The following is a 24,412-nucleotide window of genomic DNA, read 5'->3' as shown; positions in this document are numbered from 1 at the left end:
TTCACAGCCAAAGTGTTTCACGGGGTTTGGTCGGCGGTTCTTCCCTCAGAGACCCAGCAGGCTGAGCTGGTCCACTTCAGGACATTAAGAAAGACGAGACATGCTGCTCCAAACATAATGCCCTGGATTTTTATTTCATTTCATGACAATTCAAGAGGATTCTTCCCGTGTGTGTGTGTGTGTGTGTGAAGGGTCTACAAAAACAAAAGCTCATGAATCAACGGGGCCGTTGGAGCGGGCATTGGGACTGTGGTACAGACAAAGAAAAACTACAAGTAGCCTTGTTCAGTACCGAACTCTTCACAGAAGAGACTTTTTTTTAAAGGTTTTTTCTTGTTTTTTTCCCCCAAATGAAGGCACCCGATGAGCGAGAGGCCTTTCAGCCTTCTGGAGAGTTCTTAAAAAGTAGAGAAAACTGTTTCTTCTTTTTCTCGGTTAATGTTTTCTTCCTTTTATGTAGAAGCTGGAATGATGTCAGTTACTGCATTTTTTTTTTTAATACTCCCTTCGTTGTTTTTTAAAGATCAACAAGTAACAAAAGAATGAAGTCTCTTTGTGAGGACAATTTACAGATACAAAAATATATTTTTAAAAATGATAGGGGGGGGGGGGGGGTTCTCTTTGAGAAAATCAAACAAAAGCAGCATCAACCAATAAAGTAAATCATATAGTGCTTAGATGAGTCAGAAGCAGCAAGGTCTTCTGGGTAAGAGTCGTCATCGTCCCCGTTGTGTTGTCACTCGTCTCAGGAATATTAAACGTGTGGAAGAGCTTTGTGGAAACCGATTAACCGACAAACAAATCCACACCCGACGTCTTCTTCTACCGCCTCCATCTGTGTGAACGCACGTCTCCACGGACTCAACACGACGCCCGGCGAGCTCACGGCCGTGTTCACAACATACAAAAAGAAATAGAGTTGTGTCTTTTCTTTTTCTTTTGTAAGAATCTCTCTAAACACCGACTACAGCACGGGGAACCGGTGACAGTGTATAAAAAAATAATAATAAAGAAACGGATTTAAACGAAACATGAACGTAGAAATAAAGAAAGCTTTTTGTAAACACGGCACAATAAATAGATGCGACAGCAGCTCCGATGATGACATCACCGTGGTTCAACGCTCACACTTCACCAGTTCGTCTCGTTCTCTCTTTTTAATTTTGATTTTTTTTTTTGTGTCGTTTTTGTTTTTCAATATCTCGAGTGCAAAACATCACAAATGAACAATTCTGTATTCAAGTAATGTTATATACAAGAACAAGGGGAGTGTGGGGGGGGTATTACAAATATGCAGTACTGTACATATAATTGCCATATTAAGAATTTACATACGATCTCTTATTAACAGTAACAAATAGGGAAATGGGTTGAGAGGGGGGGGGGGAGGAAATAATAAATTTGTACGAGACGAGCATTGCAATTAAGTCCCAGAAGCCTTTGCTGTGCTCGTTCCGTCACCACTAACGGACGATGCATAGCACCTTAAAACAAAAACAACGATGGAGGCACCCCCCCCCCCCCCCGTGCTGCATAAGGGAGGCTACGTGACCTCCATGGCCACTGTGTTCTCTGATAGACTGTTCAGTGCTGGCTTGTCTTGTTCGTGGTTCTCCCTGAGGGACAAGAAGAAGACAGAAAGACACACGGTCAGCTGTAAAGTAGTGAACGAGGTTTCAGTAAAGTAGCTTCAGCGTTTCCCACTGCAGGGACTTGATCTGGAGCGTCTCGTAACCGGAACTCTGGAGAACCGTGAGGGGTTTGGATGTTCTGCATTAAAGAGGTCCTTTCCACTACTCGTTCATTGTGCAGCCATTACTTATGCCGTTGTCTGCTTACTGTTTGAATGGCTGTACATGGAACATCTGTGCTTTGCTTTAAACTCATTGTCCGTCTCTCTGGCTCTTACGGACCGTCCTGCTGTTGCAATGGAACCGTGTACTTCCCTTAAATGAAGCTGAACGGTGTCATCTGTTGGGTAGATTATTTACTGTGTGTATTCTGTCTTTGTTGATGGTGGTGAACCAGTTCATAACATCAACAGCGCTGCCAGCAGTTCCTTAGAAAAAAGTACCTGGAACTTCTTTCAGTGGGCGGTGCCTGAAATTAAGTTCTCAAACAATTTGGCACAAGCAGAACACGTGACTAACGTTTCATTTCCTCAAGTTCCTGCAGTGGAATAGAACTTTAGACACATTTTACTCTTTCTTCTACAGGTAGAAGGCCTTTTCTCCAATAATAATAATAATAATAATAATAATAATAAAAAGAAAGAATAAACATTCTTTCATAATCTAATCAAAGGCTTAAAACAGCCTCTCTTGTTTTTGGAGTATCTCCAGCAGCTCGATATAGAGCTCAAGACATTCATCCAGACACGTCACCCGTCAACGTCCACACTCTGGTCGCCCGTTTCTCTCACCTGGGCACTTTGTCCAGCGGCGAGGCCGAGGGCGTGGCGTTCTTGGGTTTCTGACAGTTGGCGGTTGCGGTGGCCGCGTGGGCGAGCTTTAAGGCGGATGTCGACATGGCGGCGCTCAGCGTCCGGGGGGCGTGGACGCGCTTGCCCGTGGGAACACCCAGACGGAGGCTGTTGTTGTTTCCCAGCAGGACCTGAGTGGCGGCGGCGTTAGTGGTGGCGGTGTGGGCGGTGCCGTTGTTGTTACTGGTGGTGCAGGGGTGGAGCAAGGCGGGTGGAGGGGTGGAGGTGGGTGGAGTCAGGGAGGGGGACGCTGTGCTCAAGAGGTGCAAGCCCTTGTAGACACCTGGGGGGTCAAAAGAGGCCGGGGGTGGTGGGGGGTGAGGATGGGGTTTAGAGATGGAAGGTTTGCATTATCAACTGTTCTTTGTTGGGTATTTTGTAAACCTGAAGTACTGAATATGCACTAACTTTATAAATGTGTATAACAGTATTAAACTAAGAGCTGGATTTATTCCTTTTCACCAGAATCACAAAGAAAAAGTAGCTATTCGAACAAATAATGATTATCTAAGTTTTATCTTTTTAAAGAGGATCCGTGGTCCTTTTTCATCTGCAGAATAATCTCAAATGGAAATTAAATTGTGTCACTTTTCTCCGTTATCTCGCCGTCGCTGGTGGTTTGTGGAGTTCAGCGCTGCAGGTTTGGTCTGCTTCGTGCTGTTATCAGTGCAATGCATTATGGGTTTTTAGGACTCTCATTGTTTGCTTTGTCTGTTCAGTGTCCCCGTAATGCAACACTTTGGTGAAGTGCACTTTACATTTCAATTGCTTTTAGTTTTTCTATTACTCTGCGGTTGCATTATTAAAAAACAACAACTATTTTTGTCGTTACGAATAATCTCAAACTTAACACTTTCGTGAGAAATAAAGACCATTATTAAATATAATAATGAGGATAATTACTCGAGCCGTTATTGTGGAGCTCCCATCATTCTCACAACAATTATTATTATTATTATTGTTGTTGACAGAGGGTCACACTCAACGACAAGAAGTCACTTTATTCACAGAAGACAAAAGGTTCTCGTCATCGAGTGAGAGCCTTCCTTTTCGAAGCTGAAGCGCGTCGTCGTACCTGAGGGGGAGAGGACGCCATTGACTCCGCCTCCCAGGGCTAGCTCCTCCTTGGTTTTGAGAGCCAGCAGCTTGTCGGCGGTGACGAGGGCCGAGGCGGCGAACTGAGCGCCGGCCTGGTCCAACGTATTCGCCGGGCCCTGCGGTAGAGAAGAAGAATGTTAAAGTCCGTCTTCTGAGAGGAGACAGAACTGAGGGCCAAACGACCAGAACCGACCTTTGTGCTGTTTGTAGTGGCGGTGCTGCTGGCTTGCTGTTGCAGCTGGATCTGCTCCAGCTGCTGTTTCTGCATCAGGGCCAGCTGCTCCTGATGCTGCTGGTACTGTTCGGCTGTGAAAGCTGAGGGACACACAAAGAGTCTGTTACGCATCTGGAAATCAGAGTCACACGTTTAAAACATCACTTTAAAAACATGTTGTTTCACAGAAGACTCAGAGACAAATCTATGAAATGTTGCAGAGACAGTGTGTGTTTGTGTGTGATTTAGAGACGCAACTGCCTCTTATGTGCTGCGTTTGAATAAAATGAATTATTCTCAAGTACCCGACTACTTTTGGAAACAAGTCTTGGGCTCAGAAACACGGCGGTCTCGTGGTGAAGGATCAGATCAATAAAACTATCTGTGGCTCTGAAACACGACGAGCGATTCACCTCCTGTAGCTTCTTCTAACTCAGCACCAGCTGTGTGTGAAACTCAGCACTGATGCACGAGGTTGTTTGAGGCCACGGTTTCTCTCTTGGGGGGTAATAATGAAATATATATCTGGTCATGAATATTTGTTTTTTTTAGTGAATGAAGCCACATTTCATTGTGCAACCAAGTGTCTCGTACTCCCCTGTAGGTCTGTACGATTCAGAGTCGACTTTGTGTTCCTTTCCTGACAATCCAAACATCCACTGGTTTCAATGATCATTTCAACTACAGCACCCCGTGGTTTCATAATGAACCTGCTGTGGAGATTCTACTCTGCGTGGGAGTCTCTCTTTGCTGGCTTTCTATTGATTATGAAGTCCTATTCACACATCTCTAGGTATTAACGTGGCCTTGTGCTTCAGTAAAATATAGATCGTTTTCTTTCAGTTCTCCACTTCACAGCATCCAGGACTCATCCTCCTCATCTGAAAGTCACAGCTCGTCCTCTGGCTCCGCCTCCATCTGGAACACCCTTCACGCTATCATTTAATCTGCCACCGTCTCGTTTTAATCAAAACACTCAACTTATTAATTCAGAAGCGCTTACGACGCAGACTTAACCGCTGCTGTAGTTTCTCTCAAAAAGCTCATTACAACGGCGTCCTTCGGCTTCTTTTATGGTGCCGGCAAATATTCCATCAATACGCGGTTGTTTTCATCCACATCAAAAACATAAAACATCTCCTGTGAAGTGCTTGTAGCCGACATCGATGCCCTCACAGTGAAGCCGCCGGAGAGCTGTGGCATTTACTTTGTATTCAGCGCTGCGCGCCTCTTCGTCCACACACCGAATCCTCTGCATCTCATGAATGCATTTATCAAACCACAGTTCTAACTGACACCTTGTGGACTGGGAGGGGAGGGGGCGCGCTGTGAATGCAAAGCGACGGCTGCACCAGATGAAATACGCAGTAAATAAAAACGTTCACAGCACAGCTGGAGGCTTATGACCGACACTCGTCCTGCAACTAAAGACACTTCCAGCAAACGAGGAGAAAGTGATCGCCTCGATCGAGGTAAAACAGAAGAACGTGTCGGGTGAGCATACTGAATAGATTCATGGACAGTTGCTGAGGATTTTTAATCGCAATATAGACTTACTGCAATTCTCAAATCGCAGAGTGTGCAACATCCGTTCATGGTGAAATGTGTCAAAATACCAGTTTTAATCACATATTATTATAAATAGTCGTGCTGCAGAGATGTCCTGGCTTACGCGTCATATTAACGACTTAACAAAACATGTTTTTGATACAGTTCCCTGCAAAACACCACACCAATATCATGATATGTTTTTAAATGAAAATCTGAATGAGAATAATGAATAATATTGCAAATTCAATATCAGTCAAAATAGTCACAATTTAAGATTTTGCTAAATTGTTCCGCGTTACTAAAGACTCTGAACGAGCAGACCTGTTCAGGGTCAGGTCAACCAAACACACCGAGAGCAGCGTCGCGTCTACGGACAGTTCTGGTTTCATGTGCTCAGGTTTTGACAACACAATCAGGAGGAAATGTGATTTAATTTAATCTTATTCTAACGTCAAAAAGGCTCAAAAGCAGCTCGACTTTATCAACGGTTTTCATTGGGACTACTTTCTACAGGAAGAAGGATCCGTGTGAAAACCGATTAGGAAACTGGCATTGGTAGACAGTGTTTGTGTCCCGTTCTTGTCAGCATACATTCATAATTAATCAAAGCAGAGATGTTGGTCTGACGACATGTGTGTGTTGGAAGGCAGCCAGTCCACCTACCGGCGACGGGCGGGGGTGCAGCGACGACCCTCACCGGCCGCTGAGAGCCGTACGGCTGACCTCCAGCTGTGGTGGAGGAGATCGGTCGCTTCAGGCCTCGACTCAACTTCCTGAATAGCGGGTGGGCGTTGTCCAGCTCGTGTAGTGGTAGTGTCCGTGGTCTAAAGTGCCTCCATCGGCACGACTTTATATTCAACAGTATCTGACTGAGGTCCGTGGAAGAGGGAGAGGAAAGAGAGGAGTTGCGGGAGGAGGAACTTCTGTCCGAGGTATTTGTTTCTGAGGTTCTGGCAAACTTGTCGGTGGCCGGCGAGCGTGAAGTAGTTGTGGGAGGAGGAGGCGGCGAGGGGGGAGGAGGCAGGTCGAGCATTTCTGGGTCCAGTCCGTGGAAAACGTTGTCGTGGTCCGTGAACGCCCTGTCCAGCAACACCCTGAGGGAGGAGGAGAGCGTCAGGTAACTAGCCTCATTCGTCTGGCATTTCAAAAGCCATCGATGAGCCACATATTCAACGAGGTTCAGCACGGGATCGAAAAAAATACAGAGGATTGAACAGACCTGCCGCCTCGTCCCACGCGTCGCCGAGCCATGCCGAGGCAGCGCCGCGGCACGGTGAGCGTGGTGAGACTGTAGCGAAAACGAGCTTCTGCCAAACCGTCATCCCAGGGTCCGCACCACGGCCAGCTGCCCACGCGGTCCTGACGAGTCTGGAGCAAAAGAGACTCGTTTCATTCTCACCGTCTGCGTACAAAACCTCGGATCTCTGACATCCGAAATCTGAGTCTAAAGTGTGAACTAAATGCCTTCAATATTGAGATTAACTTAAAATCTGTCTTCTGAATACTTTGCTGTTCTATAAACCACAATAATTAATATCTCCTGCAAGCTTTCACAGCATTTTATAAGACAACAACTCAACGTAGGTAACTGTTCCCGTTATAACCAGAGCCTGTAAAGAGCATTTAAATGCATCTACAGCCTCGGGGCACCACTGCTGGGACATAACGACCCCTTAAACCCACCATCATGTCAAATTAAAGCTCCGACATGCTATTTTTTAACTGTTTAAATGCTTCGTGTGGATGACCACGGTACTCACAGCGTAGTACTGGCAGCCTGCCTTCCTGCGAAAGGCATAGGCACCGTCGGGGTCGTTCTCCTCCTCTGCTTCCGATGAGCCCGAGTGCAGCTGTGGACACACAAGAGGTTTAAAGGTCAGTGGAAGAGCACAATTCATAACACTGAAGCCCCGCCCATTTGTCTTGTGACGTTTCGCAATTTGGAGTGGATTCATCAGGACAACAAAGGGCAGAGTGCAGGTAAAGAGCTCGGGTAGGCACGCAGTGGTGCTCGTACCTGGGAGAAGGGCTCGTCGTCCGAGCTCGGGAAGTCGTACTGGTTGAGGTCCTTGGCGTTGAAGACGACGGGACCCGGATGGTGGGGGGCGCCCGACGAGAGAGGCAACGCCTTCTGCTTCTTCTCGTACTTCCTCTTCTGTCGGGGAACTTCTGTCTTCTCGGGCTAAAAGGGGGAAAGAAGAGATAAGTCATGAGACTTTGGACCTCCTAAAAAGCACCCGTTAAAGAGACGACGGGCCATAATTAATGTTGCAAACACATCTCTCTAAATATTCAATTTCAAAATGCATTACAAGTCAGCTGAAACATCTGTTTATAGTGGCTGAACATTCACATGAACTTGCCTGACACCTTGTGACAAAAGTCCTTTTCTTATATAAATATAAATAACACTCTCTAATGTATACAGTCCAGTGTCAGAACCCTGATGTTAAAGCCGAGCCTCACCTTGCACTTGTAGTCCTTGAGGTCCATGTGGTCCTGGTGTCGGTACTGGTTCGTGACTGGGACCAGGGGAATGATCTGCGGCCTCACCAGCGCCCGCTCAGCCAACACCTCGGCCATGACCTCCCCGCTGTAGTCCGACATGACGTTTCTGCAACAGAAAGAAAAGCATTTAGTTTAGTCGTTTTTCCTCCAATCAAGACACTCAGACTCATCAACGGTCTCCACGTTTCAAAGGCTCACCTCTTCTCAAAGATCTCCAGTGTGAGGTGCAGCAGCTCTCTCTTGCTCTTCTCCCTCCTCTTGATCATCTCCAGGATGGTGACGGCTCGGCTGAGATCCCTGCGCAGCTTCAGCATCTTCTCGTAGGACGCCTCGTCGTTCTTACGGTTCTGAGCGGTGAAGGAGGAAAATGGATGTAAGCAAAACTGAAGAAGAACAGGCCACGTTTAGGCCATGAGGATTAGATGTAAAATGTTAAAAAAATAAAAAGAATCACTTCATCTAATGCTGTGAGCCTCAGAAAACCGGCAGTTATTATGATAATACATTACATGTTAATTTATGTGCTTCAAATGTGAAAATTAACACCTGGCAGGTTTGTAACATTTGTTTGAATGAAAGCAAACTGCTTATTAATTAATCACAAAGTTAACACCGAGGCTAAAATTCTTCAAATGACCACATGGTGGCATAAACACCCTTCAGAAGAGAGCAGTCAGTGTTCAGCAGTGTAGTGACACGTATTTAAGAAGACTCCACTGGAGTCCATGTTAAAGTAATAGTTTGAGAAACGTTGCACCTCTTGAAATATAAAACTATCTGGTTGATTAGTAAGGATGGTGATATGGACAAAACCTTCTATCACGGTAACTGTTAATATATCACAATACAGTGAATTACCTGTAAATTCAGTTAAATAACTGTACTTTCTCACAATTGATCGTCTTGTATTTGGAACAATCATACAAACAAGAACAGCCGCCTCACATAAGTCAACACTAAAAGTAAATTTCCCTGAAAGTGGAAGAAACGATCCCCGTTACAGGTCTGAGGATTAACAGGTGCAAATAAATAGCAGCCTGACTTCATACAGTGCAATGTGACCGATGTTCTTCCTCATATTGTGCTGGTTGAGATGCCTCCTCTTGCTCTGCATTTACAGAGTGATTACTGCCCAAAATCACGTTACCTTGCAAAGTAAACGGATTTGTGATATCTCAACACCACGCGATCATTAACACCGCGGTGGAAACTGTACCGTCACTGATTATACATCATGTCACCCAACCCTCGTTGGGAGGGAGTGTGTTTTATCTGAAGTCATGGTCTGTTAAGTGACTGACGTCAGGGACTTCAGTGTGTTTCTCAATGAACCAGAAGTTAATCAATCACCATCTCACAGAGAAGCTCGTTGAGCAGACAAATAGGGAAACATATCTGCTTTTCATTTATTGTCAAGACCGACAGCGTTAATGAGAGCTGTGCTGACACAATACGCTCTCAGCGAAGCTGGGATTGAACGTGGTTGTGGTGTCCGACAGCATTCCTCTTTTGTCAGCCCGTTGGGTTCAGTGACTGAGAACACAATCAACATAGTCGTGTACTTCACGGGAGAGGCCTGTGAGGTGTTTACAACACGTCAAAACCGGATCCAGCTTCACAAAAGACGGTGACACAGCAGAATGTTATCACTGAGAGAGGAAGCCCGTCAAACATGGGGAAATATTTCCAGGAACAAAGGTTTTTAAAAACGCATTATTCCCTCCACAGATGTGGTCACTAATAACACGTCCTGCTGCACAATGCAACGCCTAACGAGAGACATTTCAGCCTTAAACAAAACGAATCCAACCACCAACACGACGATCACAGACTGCCCATAAAGACCCTGAGCGTAAACACTACCCACCTTCCTGGTCTGCATCTTCTCGGTGCGCCGTCGGAAGGCCACGTAGGGATCGCTGGTGCTGGAGCCGTCCCGCTTCTCATGCTTGACGTTGGAGAGGAGACAGTTGGCCCGGCTGGTTTTCCTCTTGCGGCTCCAGTAGTCGAAGACCTCCTTGATGAGCTCGTCGTCCTCCTTCAGCAGCAGTTTGGCCTCCGGAAGGCTCACCGCCTGGAAGAAGAAGATACAGACGCGAGTTACATTTGTGATGAATAACTGACTGATCTGTTATTTCAACACTGTACCGGCATGTTGCCATAAATGGGTTCAAACTTGTGCGACCAGCACACCGACCTGCTGTCCACTGCCTTTCTCCAGCCGGTCAATCATCTCCTCAAACTGCAGGAAGCTGATCTCCATCTTCTTCTTCAGCTTGTTGACAAACGCATCGTCTTCCGAGTCGAGGTCGTAGTCGGGCTGCTCTGTGTCCAAGCTGAAAGCTGCAGGGAGGAAAGGAAACGAGGAAGGATGAGGAGGAGTCTACAGGCTATGAAACACTGCAGATCTGTGACCAACGCAAAACCTAAGGTTGTAATCTGATTATAAAGAATAAAATAACTCAAACACGTGTCTGTGTTCTTAAAATGCAATGCCACACTGGCCCGTTTCTTAAATTCCACTTTTGTAATCTCCATACTCAGGAAAGCATTTGGTGCAACCGCCCACGTGTTCACTTTGAACTTCTTAAAAATCGACCATTTTGGTGTTGAGCTCATCCTGTGATCCAAAGTGACGGGACCTCTCCACTCTGTGCTGTGGAGCCGAAGTCGGCCTAATTGGTCTGGTAATGACTGAAGGCAGCGTTACAACGCAGAAATATATCAAAAACTAACTTTCTATGAACTTTAACGTCTGTGTGCAGCCGACAGTGAATCTCATAAAACTCACAATTCACTGTCATGATTTAACAAGACATTTGGATTTTAAAAGATAAAAAGATGGTTCCTTCTCATACCGACAGTTACTGACTCTTTTATGTCAGATATACATAACATGTTTTCAGTGTCACATAACCGATGTGCAAAGAGAGACAATACATCCTCTCTACTCACCACAGCAGTCCACATCTACAATTCATCATCATTTAAGTCTTTTAATGACAGTTCTTAACACTGCTGTGTACCGAAGACCACAATCCATCAAACCCCGTCCTACACAACTAAATGAAACAAATCTAGGAGTAAGATTTAAACATAAACTTACAGATATTGACCAGATTGTCCCACTACTACACACAATGAGACACAGAATAAATGTGCATTTTTAAATGGCTTAATGTGCAGCCTGAACCCAGTGATTTAAACACTGCACCATATTACAAACCGCACAAATGCTTTAAAAATTAACTAAAAAAACAGCTGCAGCAGCCGAGAGAAACTCAGGATTAATAAAGTTTTTCTATATTGCTGAATAAAGATGTAAACTAATGCAATGAAACGCTGACGTAAGCAGAGGTTCATGTTCAGAGGAACATAACGAGTTATATTTATAGACTGTTGCACATCAGATGCAAAGTATTTGTCTGAGTCACTCAGCAAACTGTGACCTGCAGCATCCCAGACAAAAACAAGAGAAAGCTGATGCAGGTCCTTTCTGAGGAACGATGGAATATATTCATTATACTAGACGGGACTAATGTTCTCACACTTACCTGGAATAAATAATTGCCACATGAAAACATTGCTGAAATCAAATGAAACCAGCTTCTAAATCAGACACGCACAGCTGCTGTGCTCACAATCACAGAGCAAAACAATGTGCAGACCGGAGTGTTCGCTGCTTCATCTTAAAGTTGGCGAATTTTGGAAAAGTTTTCCCATTTTCTATCTCAATTTTCTTTCTGCAGAAACTTGATTCTGTGCGGCATTTGTCAACTGTCGCCTTATGAAATGACGGCAAATGTGCAGCTGCGTTAAGTGCACACTCACACCGAGACAAAAAGACAGCTGTTTCAACAAACGCTATATTTTCTACACGTCTCAGACCGTCTAGACCTCCGAGGAAACCTTGAAATTAGTCCGACAGCGATTTGACAGAACAAAACATTTGTCATTTCAGCCTCCGACTGATAACGGGGTCCGTGTGCACGCCGGGTACAGCAAATTGCTTTCCTTTGAGAAACAATCACGAGAACCTCTTGTGACACAGACGTGGTTACTGAACTAAGCAATCTAGCCAACTAATGTTCTTAGATATCATTACTGAACGATCTCACAAACTCTGAGCACTCAGTGAAAGCTCATAAACACACGTCTGACGGAATAAAACACATGAATAACCGTCTGAAACATTTAGTACCTGTGTGTTCGTGACTTTAATACAAACAACACCAGGAAATAGCCACCTTCTTCTTTCAGTCACAAGAGTGTTGAAAACTCTTTTTACTCGGCTTTATAGTCCAAAACTTAATCTACTGAAATGATAAGAGTCTAATGATGTTTACAAATAAAACGCACTAATGTGGGATATTCTCCTCGTTGTGAATGATCGTTTTGATTAACGTGTCCCTTAATGCATTCAAAATAACTGAAGGAACCACTAACACGACCTAAGGAAACGACCGAGGTTCCTAATCTGTTGCATGGAGCTCATCCTCTCTTTCAGCGTCACAGATTGGTTATCAGAGAAGCCCACTCACGCTGTATGTGAATGAGCTGCTTTGGCATCTTGAACTCCCCGGGGTAGAGGGATTCGTAGTAGGTGATGTCGCTCTCCGCCTCGGGCACCGGGATGACCATGTTGTCTCGCTTCTCGCCGTACACCTGCTGCGCCGAGATGGCCCGCTGGAGATGGTGTTCCTGCAGAGACAAAAGACTGAGGGGTGAGACACCTGAACCACTGAGAGGGGGGGGTGAGACACCTGAATCACTGAGTGTGTACATTTAGCCTGGGTGGTTTTTACAGAAGATTTAGAAATGGTGACTGCAGAAACACGGAAACTACCAGTGGTGAATACAACGTTACTAGTATTTAAAGTGTAGTCTTCTTCCAACTACAAAAGCAGTTTAGAGCCACATGATTTTCTTCCAGTCTGCCACCCACAACCTGCACATCACCTTCAGCCCTCTCATGTGTTGGTCATATAGGTGACCACATGTTGCAGCTGAGGACGCAGCAGCGCAGTGAAAGCTAACTTTGGCTCAGGCTCACATTGGGGTGGGCTGTCCCTTTAAGGTGGACCGGCTATTCTCATTCTAGTGACAAACATTATTACTTCAAAACATAATTACTTCAAAAAGACAACATCCTCCATAAAAAGGATGCTAGTTGGTGCCTCACAGCTACCAATTATAGAACTAAATCTGGAACCAATATGAAGGCAATAAGAAGAGCGTAGAGCCGGTGTGACATGGTGTGGTGGTCTACAGTTTGATTCAGACACACTTGCACTAAAGGAATAAACTATAAAAGCATCTCAAAGAATCCAAGCAGCAGAATGACACACAGATCATCCAGGCTAGTAAATTGTTCACCGCTTACACGTCTGCCAAGTCTCCACAAACTACAGTACGGAAACTAGAGACCATCTCACAACATGCAAATCAAGCAAGGGCGTTAGTTGGGCGGCGTTGCTGGTCCGAGTACCATCCTCAAACATCCACGTCCAACAGGTGTCTCAATGACCACCTTTTGACTTATAAGACAAAGACAACAACAATACCAGCGTTGCCGTCACATAGTTTGTCAATCAAAGAGCACCAACAAATGTATTTTTCTCCAACTGTAAACCGCCTTGCTTGGTATGTCTCTGGGTCACAATCTAAGAAAGAACAGAACTAATCTAAATGGGAACAAAAAGGTGTTTGTTTATGTTACGAGTTTGTTAAAAAGAACTCACGATTGGTCGATATGTCATTATTTGACTTTTAAACTCCAACATATCGACAGCTTCAATAATCCGGTATTGATGAGGGTATGCTGTAGACCTGCATAGATATGATTGGATGTCACTCGTTAGCTAAAAGACACAGCTATGAATGAGTAAATGATTTTGACGCATTAAACAGCTGATGTTTTTATCAGAAATCCCTACAGAAGTCAACAGAAACTGCTGCAGAGTACATTTCTCTCTCTTTCTACCAGAAACACTGGCAACCGTCATCTTGGAACTCGTCCCGAGAGCTAAACAACAACCTGTTTGACTTTCATTTTGCCGTCTCAATATCCACAATAAGAGATTTAGAAAATAATGGACCCAAGCTGTTGGTCCTTTAGAAAAGCAAAAGCCAAATCTTTACAAAAAGGGCTGCAACAAACAAATCCATCCAATAAACTAAACCGATCACAACACAATATTAAGCCTGCTAAACTCATGTCGGCATCATTTACCCGCCACAAGTGTGACGAGAGCCCGCCACTGCCAGGCCGGTTGACGGGTAATGTGCCGGAAGGAAGGCAGGCAGGCAGACGGGCTGGATGTCTGGCTGACTAACTGGTTTGCTGGCGGGCAGCTCGTGTGATCGTAGTAGTAGTAGAGCCTTTGGCCCAGAGCTGGCCGCTGAGCCGCTGGCAGGCAGTCTGTCAACAAGGCAGCGTGCTGCAGCTCTCGGGTGGAGGAGGGGTGTGTTTATTGTTTCTCCTGAGGCCATCGAGACACAGGGGAGTAGTGAGGGGGGGGGGCTAGACACAGTGAGTGGGTCAAAAAGAAAGTATGTGAATGACTGTCTTTTTCCACAGAAAACAACTGCAAAAACAAGCACTAAAAGTGAGTCTAACATGCATATCTTGTAGGATGATATGCTACATTAACTAGCATAGAAGAGCTCCGTTAGGATTCAACATGTGCAGTCGACGCTCAGTCTGAATTTGATTCTCAACTCCATGAAGTTTGTCAGGTTCACCTCAAGCTGCGACTCCCCAAAAAACTCAATTCAGGGTCGGGGGATCGTTTCTATTTTCATATCGTGGTGATTCGACATCGCCGACAGGCAACAAGATCCCCAGAGGACAACGGAGGGGCTCAGGATCAACATCTGATGGAGCTTTTGGCACATCTCTCAAATAAATACAAGAAATATAGTATGAGTTACCTGATGAAACCTTCATAAAAAGAGTAGTTTCATCTATTTAATAGCAATGTCTCCTTAATTCAAGCAAAGGCTTCATTTCTGTATTAACAGGCGGTCTAGCAGCAATATAACAGCACCATAAATTACATGTATATAACCATAACAAATGTAAAAAAAAAAAAAAAAAAAAAAAAAAAAAAAAAAAAATCATATTTTACTTTTGAAGCTTCATTTGAAAACCTTCTAATCAAAGCTTTGACTGTAATAATGATAAACTATAACAGCTATATGTATAACGTTAAACACATTAATGGAGCGCAGAGCCACGTTTTGATGAGCAGGACAATGGAGAACAGAGACGAGGCGTCAGATTTAAGGAAACCGGTAAACTGGTTTGTACTTCAGGATTATAAATTCCCTTGTGCTGATTATCAGGGCTCAGTGGGCGGACATGCCGCTCCACCAGATTCAAGATTACATCTTAGTTCTAATAGTAAGTAAGTTAAAATCTCCTTAATATCGACAATCCACCCACATCAAAGCCCACCAGCTCTACTGCAAGACACTACAGCTAGTGTCTGAATCTCAAATATCAAGGTGCCTCATCACACCGATGCCAAACATCCTGTTAATCCAACAACTGGAATTCAACACAGATTAATAATGTATACAGAAGTATCTAACTGTATGCAATCGGGTTTAGCATATAGATCTGGACAGTAAACAGCTTATAAGGCTTTGATGCGTTTCAGTCGGGACTATCAAAACCTGCAGCTGCTCATGTATTACCTAGATTTGTATACGTTTGTTCATCAAGCAACTCTAAAACCGTAATTCAGAAGGTACTATAACAGACCAGCACTATAGTAGCACCGTGTCCTGATAATAGTAGAATATATGCATTTAAACCAAGGGCTGATAATCGTGAGAAGCTCGTAAGAAAAATAATTATCCAAACTAAGAAAACATCCCAGAGTTCCTGACTCTTTTCTGATGAGTAGCCATCAGCACGAGCTCCACAAGACTACAGCTGTCCCCTCAGGCCTCTTATGACGACAGCAAACCAAAAACACGGCCATTGTTGGTACCAACAGCCGTCAAGCTACCAGTATGTTGACAGTCCGTTTTTGAAGATTGCCAACTCTATAACTGGAACTTTTCGGCAAAGGTCCGGTCGACTGAGCGGCCTCATAGATCAATATGCATTACTGTGACATTACTGTCAGCTGATTTTATAGGTCAGTTCTTGAAGTCAGCTGGATTTTAGTTTTAAGTTAAGCTTCTCTTGGTCCCACATGATGAAGACAAACTGTTTTCACTGAGTTTCATCAGTGTGTCGTTTCTCAGAAAGTAGTATTTACATTTAATTACTTGCTTTGGTTGAAAACTAATCTTGGCATCAGTAGTTTTTAATGATACATTTTATACGCTGCTTTGAGTTAACGGTCAACAGGTGGATTCCCTCTAATATCTATTCTAGTGTGAAAACATCTTTAAACTATTGTATTAATTCAAGTTAACATCAAAACTAACTTACTAACTTAGCACTAACCAGGTCCTGTATAATTATTAATTCTGCGCTTCTCATCATGGGAAACCAGGAGTGACTCGGCTGAGACCAACAGTGACAAACTCTGTGAACCTTTGACTGAACTGCAGGCGGCTGAACACAGAGCGGAGAGGAGAGGGTTTAAAAATGCTATTAGTGCAAAAAATCAGTAATACTTGTCGGCACATGGAAAAATGTTCCATTGTTTTTTTGAGCTCTTGCGACATGATATTATTCTATAAAGGAGCAGGTCACAGTGAGAGAAACAACTCGGGGTTCAGGCGGTTAATTTAGTTGTTCCAAAAGTCTTACGGTTGTTCCTCCACAGCTTATTTTGGACTTGCAGTTGCATAAAGTAATAAAACATAAAGAGTCACATAATTGTGCTCGTTTGCAACCCCAAAAATTCGTAAATATGAGACCAATCGGTTTGTTACCGGTCACGGACAAACAGCCGGTTTCTCCAATCATAATAATTACGTTACAATATGAAAACTATTTTGATTTTTACCCTATTTTGCTAAAAACAGAGAAGCAGAAAAGTAAACTTTATGACGTGTGACCTTCAGTCTACCATCAATCTAACACTTTCTGTATCCGTCTCTTTATATTGTGTCCCAGAGCCCCGTGTTCATCAACACCATGTGGACCGTGAGTTTGGTGCCCGAGGTTAATATTCTACACAGCATGTCACACCAGAGGCAAGTGATTCGTACTTTATGTTCGAGCTCCGGCAATCTGTTCTGAGGACGAAGCCGTTTTACTCTCAGTGCTTCCCTCAGGCTTCTCCATACGACACTCTTAACACAAGTGCAGCATTTACTGTGACACCCCCCCCCCCCCCCCCGTCTGTGCAAGTACGCTTGCATTCCCACCAAAATCACTCCCCACGGCAAACCCCTAAACTTACGCATCAACGTCCTCAAACCTCTCCACAATTGAGGGGGAAAAAAACCTTATAAACACAAACAGCCTCGAGCAAAAAACATGTCGGCTGCCAAATCTAATCAAGCAATGTGTTTGTTTACTTTCTGCTATTTGCCGGAGAATGAAACAGACTTAAATTGAGGTGAACAGTCAGAATACAGAGCATTAGCCGGTGCACACACAAACACACAGAGTCTAGAAATAGCCTTTTAAAATGACCACATCCATCACTGTCGAGTCTGCAGAGGCAGCCAGAGCCTCCTCCACCTTTTTCCAGACACCGTAAATGCCTCTTAACACGATGGACCGCCGCAGGGACCGGTCGGAAAAAGGCCGTCGACGGACGCGTGGTTGTATTACAGAGCGGTTTGGATGCACCGCGTGGGAGCGGGTGGTTTTGAACGTGCGGTGTGTGTAACTGGGATATGAAAATCACACACTAGAATGCACTAAGCTCTGCACGGAGTTGCAGAGCGTGAATTGAGAAACTTTTCCATTACACAATACTGCTGGTAAACCAAGATAAGAAAATATGGTTTAGTATTTTTCCCCTCAAACCTTGAGCACGGGCCGGGCCCACTGTTGCATAACAATGAAGGGAAACTGATTACTCACAAACGGGGACCATCCCAAGGAGTCTTATCCAGCCGAGGCTCGTCTATAAATGTTGGGTTAGATTGAAGAGCCTGTCTGGAGGCCGGTGTATATTTCCCACAGCTGACAAAAAGGTTACTTTCAGTTTCACAGCACACATGCTGCAGAGGCTTTGGACAGGTGACATGTGTCCCATATTCCCACCCAGCGAGGTCACACACTGCTGACACACTGGCGGAGCTGCCAGAAATGTGTGTGTGTGTGTGTGCGTGTGTGTGTGTGTGTCCCGGTTAGTGCCCGTGTCTGTCTGGCAGAGAGGCAACCCAAACACATCCCTGTGGGTTCCCACCAGGGCCGCAGACACTGACCTCACTTTCACCCAAATGTAAACACGAGACAAAAGTGACAAAAGTGGGCCCAAAACAAACAAGCCGCACGTGCCGAGGGGAGTTTCGGCGATGACGGCTCTCCGGTCAAGCCAAACACACACAGCCTGTAAATTACTAAACCACATGCTGGACTGAGCAATGGTTTTGCAGTACAATAACGTAAAAACACAACGATTCAAAACCATACTCCCATCTAGGATTTACACTAGACGGGGACGGGGGGATTCGGAGCAGACAGCTCCCCACGCTGAGCGGTTGGCACACAGCAGGCCTTGGTTTACCTCTTATGATAATATGACGGTTACATAAGCGAGACCTCCAGCAGCGCCTCCTCCCTCCTCCTCCTGCCCTGATCTCATCCCGAGCACCACACTGCCATCTGACACACTGAACCCCTGACACCGATCCGGAGGAGAGCCAGGCTGACTGCAACACACTGAATGAAAACAGTATCATCCACCAGGGACGTCTGGAGCGATAGCCACCGTATGCCTTTATATTTAAACATCAGTCAAGACTGCTGGGAGAAGCTGATATCCTGCTTAGAGGAGCAAGAATAAGAGGCAGCTGTCTAATAAACGAGATCTATAGAATTTCCTACGGTGTGTGTCTAGTTTATAAACAACTCCTTAAGTCCTGCCAATAACCACAACACTACTAAGAGCAGGAAGCACACTTTATGTTTATTTACCTGCCTCTAGTGGCTAATGCATCCCTAAAAACATCACTCTCTCTCCAGCCAAATAAACTGACGTATTACAACAAGGCTTCCGTTAAGGGACAAATTTGTTCATTTGAAAACATACACAAGCCCAGGAAGATTTTAGTTTGTGGGTGTGATTCAATGTTCAACACTAGGAAACCCAGAGATACGGTTATTGCGGTCACAATAACACAAACCACCTTGTTCCCAGGAGTGACCACATCTAGAACGTCAACACAAGTCGATATATATAGTGAGGAATATCTCCAGATAAGTGGATGTAAGACTGTGAGATTAAATAATAAGCAGGATATGGTTCACTGTTCAAACAACGGTTGCAATAACTGCATGACAACAGCTGCATTATACAAAAGACAGTTAATGATCACAGCCTCCATTACAAAACAAAACAAACATGGAGGGCTGTAACACATTGGATAACAAAGTGGTAATAGCTAACTAACTGTAACCAACTGTGAGAGCCTGAACTAACGTGATAAATGTCTAAATCATGTCACAATAAAGCAATAATGTGAGCAAATACACCCACAAAAACATACAAGACGACAAGAGACCGGGGTGTTTTTTCCCCCTTAATGCATTGCGGCAGCAGTGTGTTGACATTTCTGCCACATACAATCAAAAAAGAAACCCGCCAGTGCCCCCTTGCCCTGGTCCTTCGCAATTACGCCAACGTAAAAGGCCCCCAGTCCTGACAAGACGGAGACAAAATGTCGGAATTGCCGAAGTCACGTGACTCCTTTGTACTCAGAAAAGCCACCTCACACACAAATAAACCGGAGAAATCGGGTAATTTTATCACATAAAGACACAACGGATCCCCGCGTGACCCAAACGTTAAACCACTGTCACACATAACAGCCCTTTACAAAAGAAAGCCGTCGTGTTTCTCCTGAGAAAAATTGTCGGCCATTTTGTGAAAGCTTGCGCAGGAGAAAAAAAAAGAAAAAAAAAAGAGGGACGCCAAAATAAAAAAATAAACCAAAAGCATATATTTTTCCACAATTCCGGACGGTTAGAAAAGCATACCGATTCCTCTTCTTTCTCCATCCCCGTAGGCATCTGTGGCACGGCCCGGTTAATGGACGCATATTCGTGTAGGTCGGGTAAATCCTCACAACGGAAGACGGGTAGCGGTTTGGAAGCGTCCAGCGCCCGTGCCCGAAACGACAGTTTACTCATTTTAATCCCTCACAATTCGAGATGCAATATAAATCTATCGGATCTCCCAATACTCAAAACGGTACCGAGTGGAGCGTTCATGGATGTTTCTGGTGCGGTTATATCTCTTGTTCTAACGGTTGGATTGTTGTAGCTTGGTATTTTAGGGCGTCGCCAAAACGGAGCCGAGAGGAAAAGGCCCGGATCTTGGTCGCTCTCTCTCGGACTGTTTTTTTCCGACGCTCCGCTCTCCCCTTATCGTTTGGTTCAGTGCGCCATAGACAACATGGCGGACATTTAAAACTCTTTTGCTCTGGTTTCGCTCGGAGCGGTCCAACCCCCAGTTCGCGGACCGACCATTCCCACACGATCCCGAGCGCTTGCGCGTTGCGGGGGTGTGGGTGTGGGGGGAAGGGGGTCATTTTATTATCACAAACTTAACTCCTCTCTCCACACATGCACGTACATTATTTATATTAACGTTAGGCATGGGAGAAATATATATTAATATATATTGCAAATGAAAAAAATGGATTGTGAAAAATAAAATACGTATAACTTATATTCAATTACTAATAATAAAATATATATTGCGCTGATAAAATGAAAAAACTGAATAATGGATTATGAAATATATATATATATATATATATATATATATATATATATATATATATATATATATATATATATATATATATATGCCAAAACAGACGAGTCAATTTATTAGTGTACAACAAAAAATAAAGTTATAATTAATGTCATGAGATTTTGTAAAATTTCCAGCACTCAATGATTAGATCAATGGTATTAATTATCAAAAATGTAGTGTTGCTAATTAATATTATACATTTATTGACTTTGCAGTCCATATTTAATTATTAATTAAATCATAGTTTGTTTTTACCAGACCTCTCAAATCATGAGAAATCAAAGCTTGAGTATACAGTTGTATAACTTTTCTGTTTAGCTATGCATTGATATTATAGAGAATATTAAAAGTAGTTTTAACTTGTTTATTAATAAAACAGGCTCCCCTCAGGAAATACAGTATAAACTGCCCTCGTAAAAAAAAGTTCTAATTAAATCCCAGATTATTATTATTTTAAATTCTAAACAAAGCCACGTTTTAGTACAATACATTACTCTGAATGTTTCTTTTATGGTGGTTGGTTTTATGCTTGAGCAACAAATCCCTTATCAGGGGAACAAGACACACATTCCACACTATCCACTCCGGGCAACGCCTGAACTACCTCAGAAGTAACTGCTGCTGCTGTCCAGATCCACTGAACCTCACCCATCACTGGTGATCCTTTAACAGCCCACTTTATAAAAACGTTATTCCAGGTGAAACGCTTTATGGCGACATGTTCCAACACCTGAAAAATGTCGCCCTCTTCTGGTCCGACAGTCAAAAGATCAGACTTTCAGGACACTAACATGTTTGAATTCAGAGTACAGACACACTGCAACAAACCACACTGCAACAAACCACAAGCTCAATATTTGCATTCAAAACAACACTGTGTGGTTCCACCAGCATGTGTATTATTCAGTTTGAGAACTGATGGTTCAGCTAAAGAGTACATGTAGAGTGCTAATTAATAACATTTCACAATCATTAGAACACCTTACCTGTTGATGACATGAGGTTTAGCCGGGGTCCACCCAGGGGAACCGGGATTCTCTTCTCATCATTAAATCCATCATGAGGACCTGGGAGCCAATTGAGAAACGCAACAAGAACATTTAGCCAAAAACTCTGCACTTTAAAAAGAAACACAAAGCTTTAAAAAATACATTTTGAGAACTAAGTTACAGGAAAAGATAAACCAAGCGGCCCGCAAGTCAAACTCCACTTAGACTTTTCACTTGTTGATTAAAGAGGTTTAGGAGAGGGTCGTCTGGGTGGAGCAAAGTAGAAGCATCTAGTCCACCACCTGATTATAATTGTCCACATTGGTCAATTGGTCGAACCCTCCAACGACCACACCTGGCTGGATTCATGGGCATCGCTAAAGGGACTGTTGTGTTCAGGCAATTCACATGAAGCTGATTTATTTTGTTTTGAGTGACTCCATTGTCACTTAAACTTCCACCATAATCTTCTTATCGACTTATTTCTGAAAACCATTGACTTTGAGACGAGGGAACCAGAAGTGCAACAATTCAAAGTCCTTTCCAGGTTTTAGGACTCACTCCTGCAGCACTCCATTAGTGAATGTTAGCGTGCAACCACACCGAGCTAAAACAGTGAACACAGCATGTTAGCAGGCCAACGCTAACGTTTGGGTTGAGTCCCTGATGTGGCTGTAGAGTATAATATATGTGTAGAGTAAAAGGGGAACTCTAGTAACAAACCCAGTGCTGCTCGAGGTCTCTGAGTCTTAAAGGTTCAATAGGAACCTGCCGACATACATTTCCCAACAATTCACCTGTCACCCGTCCCCAAAGTGACCGTTCCTGGTGTTTATTATTCATTATCAGGATCGATTTCCATTATGCAAAGCAGCGTTTTCATCATGAAGGCGGAAGAAAATGAAACCCCAAGAGAATAATTCAAAATGTTATTATTAACGAGTCATTTATAGATACTTTAGTCCATATTACCGATCCCTCAGAATGTCTCATCCTAACCGATACATCATCAATACAGCAGCGTCAGCGATATTGTGACGCATTCCATCTTTAAACCTTTTCCCCGAGCTGTCTGGTAGGTGAGCCCCTTGATGTTTGGATGGTGGATGATGTTACTGTTAAGAATCAACATGTCTGCTACATTCTGTGTCATTGGAAGCATGATATAAATGCAGTCACTTTAATATTGATGCCGGCTTTATTGAAAATGTAACTTCTCATGTTAGGTTTGTTCCCCCTTTACTTACACTGATATTAAGCTGTACTGTGTATAGACATGCTTTAATTACCAGTCTAACTACTAATATTTAAAAAGTTAGGCATACGAGTGTCCTCTGATTATGCAAACATGACATGAGCCTGGATGAACTAGTGGATGTATGTCTTCCAACGTTTAGTACGAGTATTATCCCCCTTTTATGAGTCCATGTAGGGAGAGGATCTACTGTGGGTTACTGTAAATAATGCAGGATATGAGGGATGCAGGACCAGGTAAGACCAGGGCCAAGCAAGACCAGGGCCAAGCAAGATCAGGCTAGAGCACGACCAGGGCCCGGCAAGACCAGGGCCCGGCAAGACCAGGGCCCGGCAAGACCAGGCTAGAGCAGGGCCCGGCAAGACCAGGGCCAAGCAAGACCAGGGCCAGGCAAGACCATGAACAGGAAAGACCAGGGCCAAGCAAGACCAGGGCCAGGAAAGACCAGGTTAAGGAAAGACCAGGTTAAGGAAAGACCAGGGCCAAGCAAGACCAGGACCAGGCAAGACCAGGACCAGGTAAGACCAGGACCAGGCAAGACCAGGACCAAGCAAGACATCAAGCAGTTCCCCAGCAGACCACAGGGACTGCCTGGCACTGTTTAGCCACACACCCTAAGCCTCTGATCCAACAATGTTATACACATTTCCAACCAAAAATGAGGAACCGTATTGGGGGAAATTATGACACAAATAATCTCTGAAGCTGTCCTCGACTCCTCACCTTGTTTCCTCTCTCCTTGTTACCTAGATCACAGACAGTCTAGCTCGGCCATTAACGTAACAACTAGTGAACTAGATTCATGTTTTGAAGCATTAAAAACACATTATTTAGCCTGAAATCGGTCGATATCACGAGTGATGGAACTTTGGATGTTTTTAGTGCTGAATCGCATCCAGCTGACCAGGAATCTGATCGCGTGCATGAAATCATCTGATGCCACCAAACACTATTCACGATGGGGCCTTTTCTTTTTTTCTTTTTTTAAGCGACCATCGATTCAAGTTACAGAAAAAAATATTACAAGAAAAAAATACTCACCGAGTGGATCATTTTGGCTCTACGTTTGGAGGATTTTAAAGACAAACGGGCAACATTTCTACAAGTTAAAATAAAGAAGAAGAAGAAACGCAACACGACGCAGCTAGAGAGACAACTAACGTGAACGGTAGCCGCGGATACTTCTTCTACTATGATACATAAATAAAAACAAACGGTTGTCCGGTGTCCCGCTGTCCGCTTCTTTTTACATCCCCCTCGTCAAAAAAGCGTTTATAGATGTTTTCCTGACGATGCAAAGCAGGCTTGAAACTAGAGAGGTGGACACCAAAGTGCTACTGTTGGGGGTTAACAACTTTGCTGTAAAACGCGGCCTGTGATTGGACGGCCGAAGCCACCAATCACCTG

The 24,412-nt window shown here is 44.0% G+C and overlaps 1 protein-coding gene across 2 annotated transcripts; it reads right to left on the bottom strand.

Moving 5' to 3' along the window:
- Nucleotides 1–115: 115 nt before the first annotated feature.
- LOC142955890 (enhancer of polycomb homolog 1-like) lies at nucleotides 116–24,338 on the bottom strand. 2 transcript variants are annotated; one of them, XM_076097116.1, is made up of 15 exons: nucleotides 24,047–24,338; nucleotides 21,748–21,828; nucleotides 12,395–12,554; nucleotides 10,051–10,196; nucleotides 9,721–9,927; nucleotides 8,052–8,200; nucleotides 7,812–7,959; nucleotides 7,363–7,527; nucleotides 7,106–7,195; nucleotides 6,565–6,713; nucleotides 6,009–6,439; nucleotides 3,774–3,895; nucleotides 3,558–3,696; nucleotides 2,423–2,765; nucleotides 116–1,616 (listed from the first exon to the last, which is right to left on the bottom strand). In XM_076097116.1, the coding sequence occupies exons 3-15, from the start codon at nucleotides 12,492–12,494 to the stop codon at nucleotides 1,544–1,546; spliced, it is 2,262 nt and encodes a 753-aa protein (XP_075953231.1). In that variant the 5' UTR covers nucleotides 12,495–12,554; nucleotides 21,748–21,828; nucleotides 24,047–24,338; the 3' UTR covers nucleotides 116–1,543. The 2 variants fall into 2 exon arrangements, with proteins under 2 accessions (XP_075953231.1, XP_075953229.1); XM_076097114.1 differs by lacking the exons at nucleotides 21,748–21,828; nucleotides 24,047–24,338 and adding an exon at nucleotides 19,978–20,414.
- Between the last annotated feature and the right edge of the window lie 74 nt (nucleotides 24,339–24,412).

Source organism: Anarhichas minor, unplaced genomic scaffold (genome assembly GCF_050575085.1).
Source record: "Anarhichas minor isolate MPS153535 unplaced genomic scaffold, ASM5057508v1 ptg000024l, whole genome shotgun sequence".
Lineage (NCBI taxonomy): Eukaryota > Metazoa > Chordata > Actinopteri > Perciformes > Anarhichadidae > Anarhichas > Anarhichas minor.
This window is presented reverse-complemented; position numbering and strand designations above follow the sequence as displayed.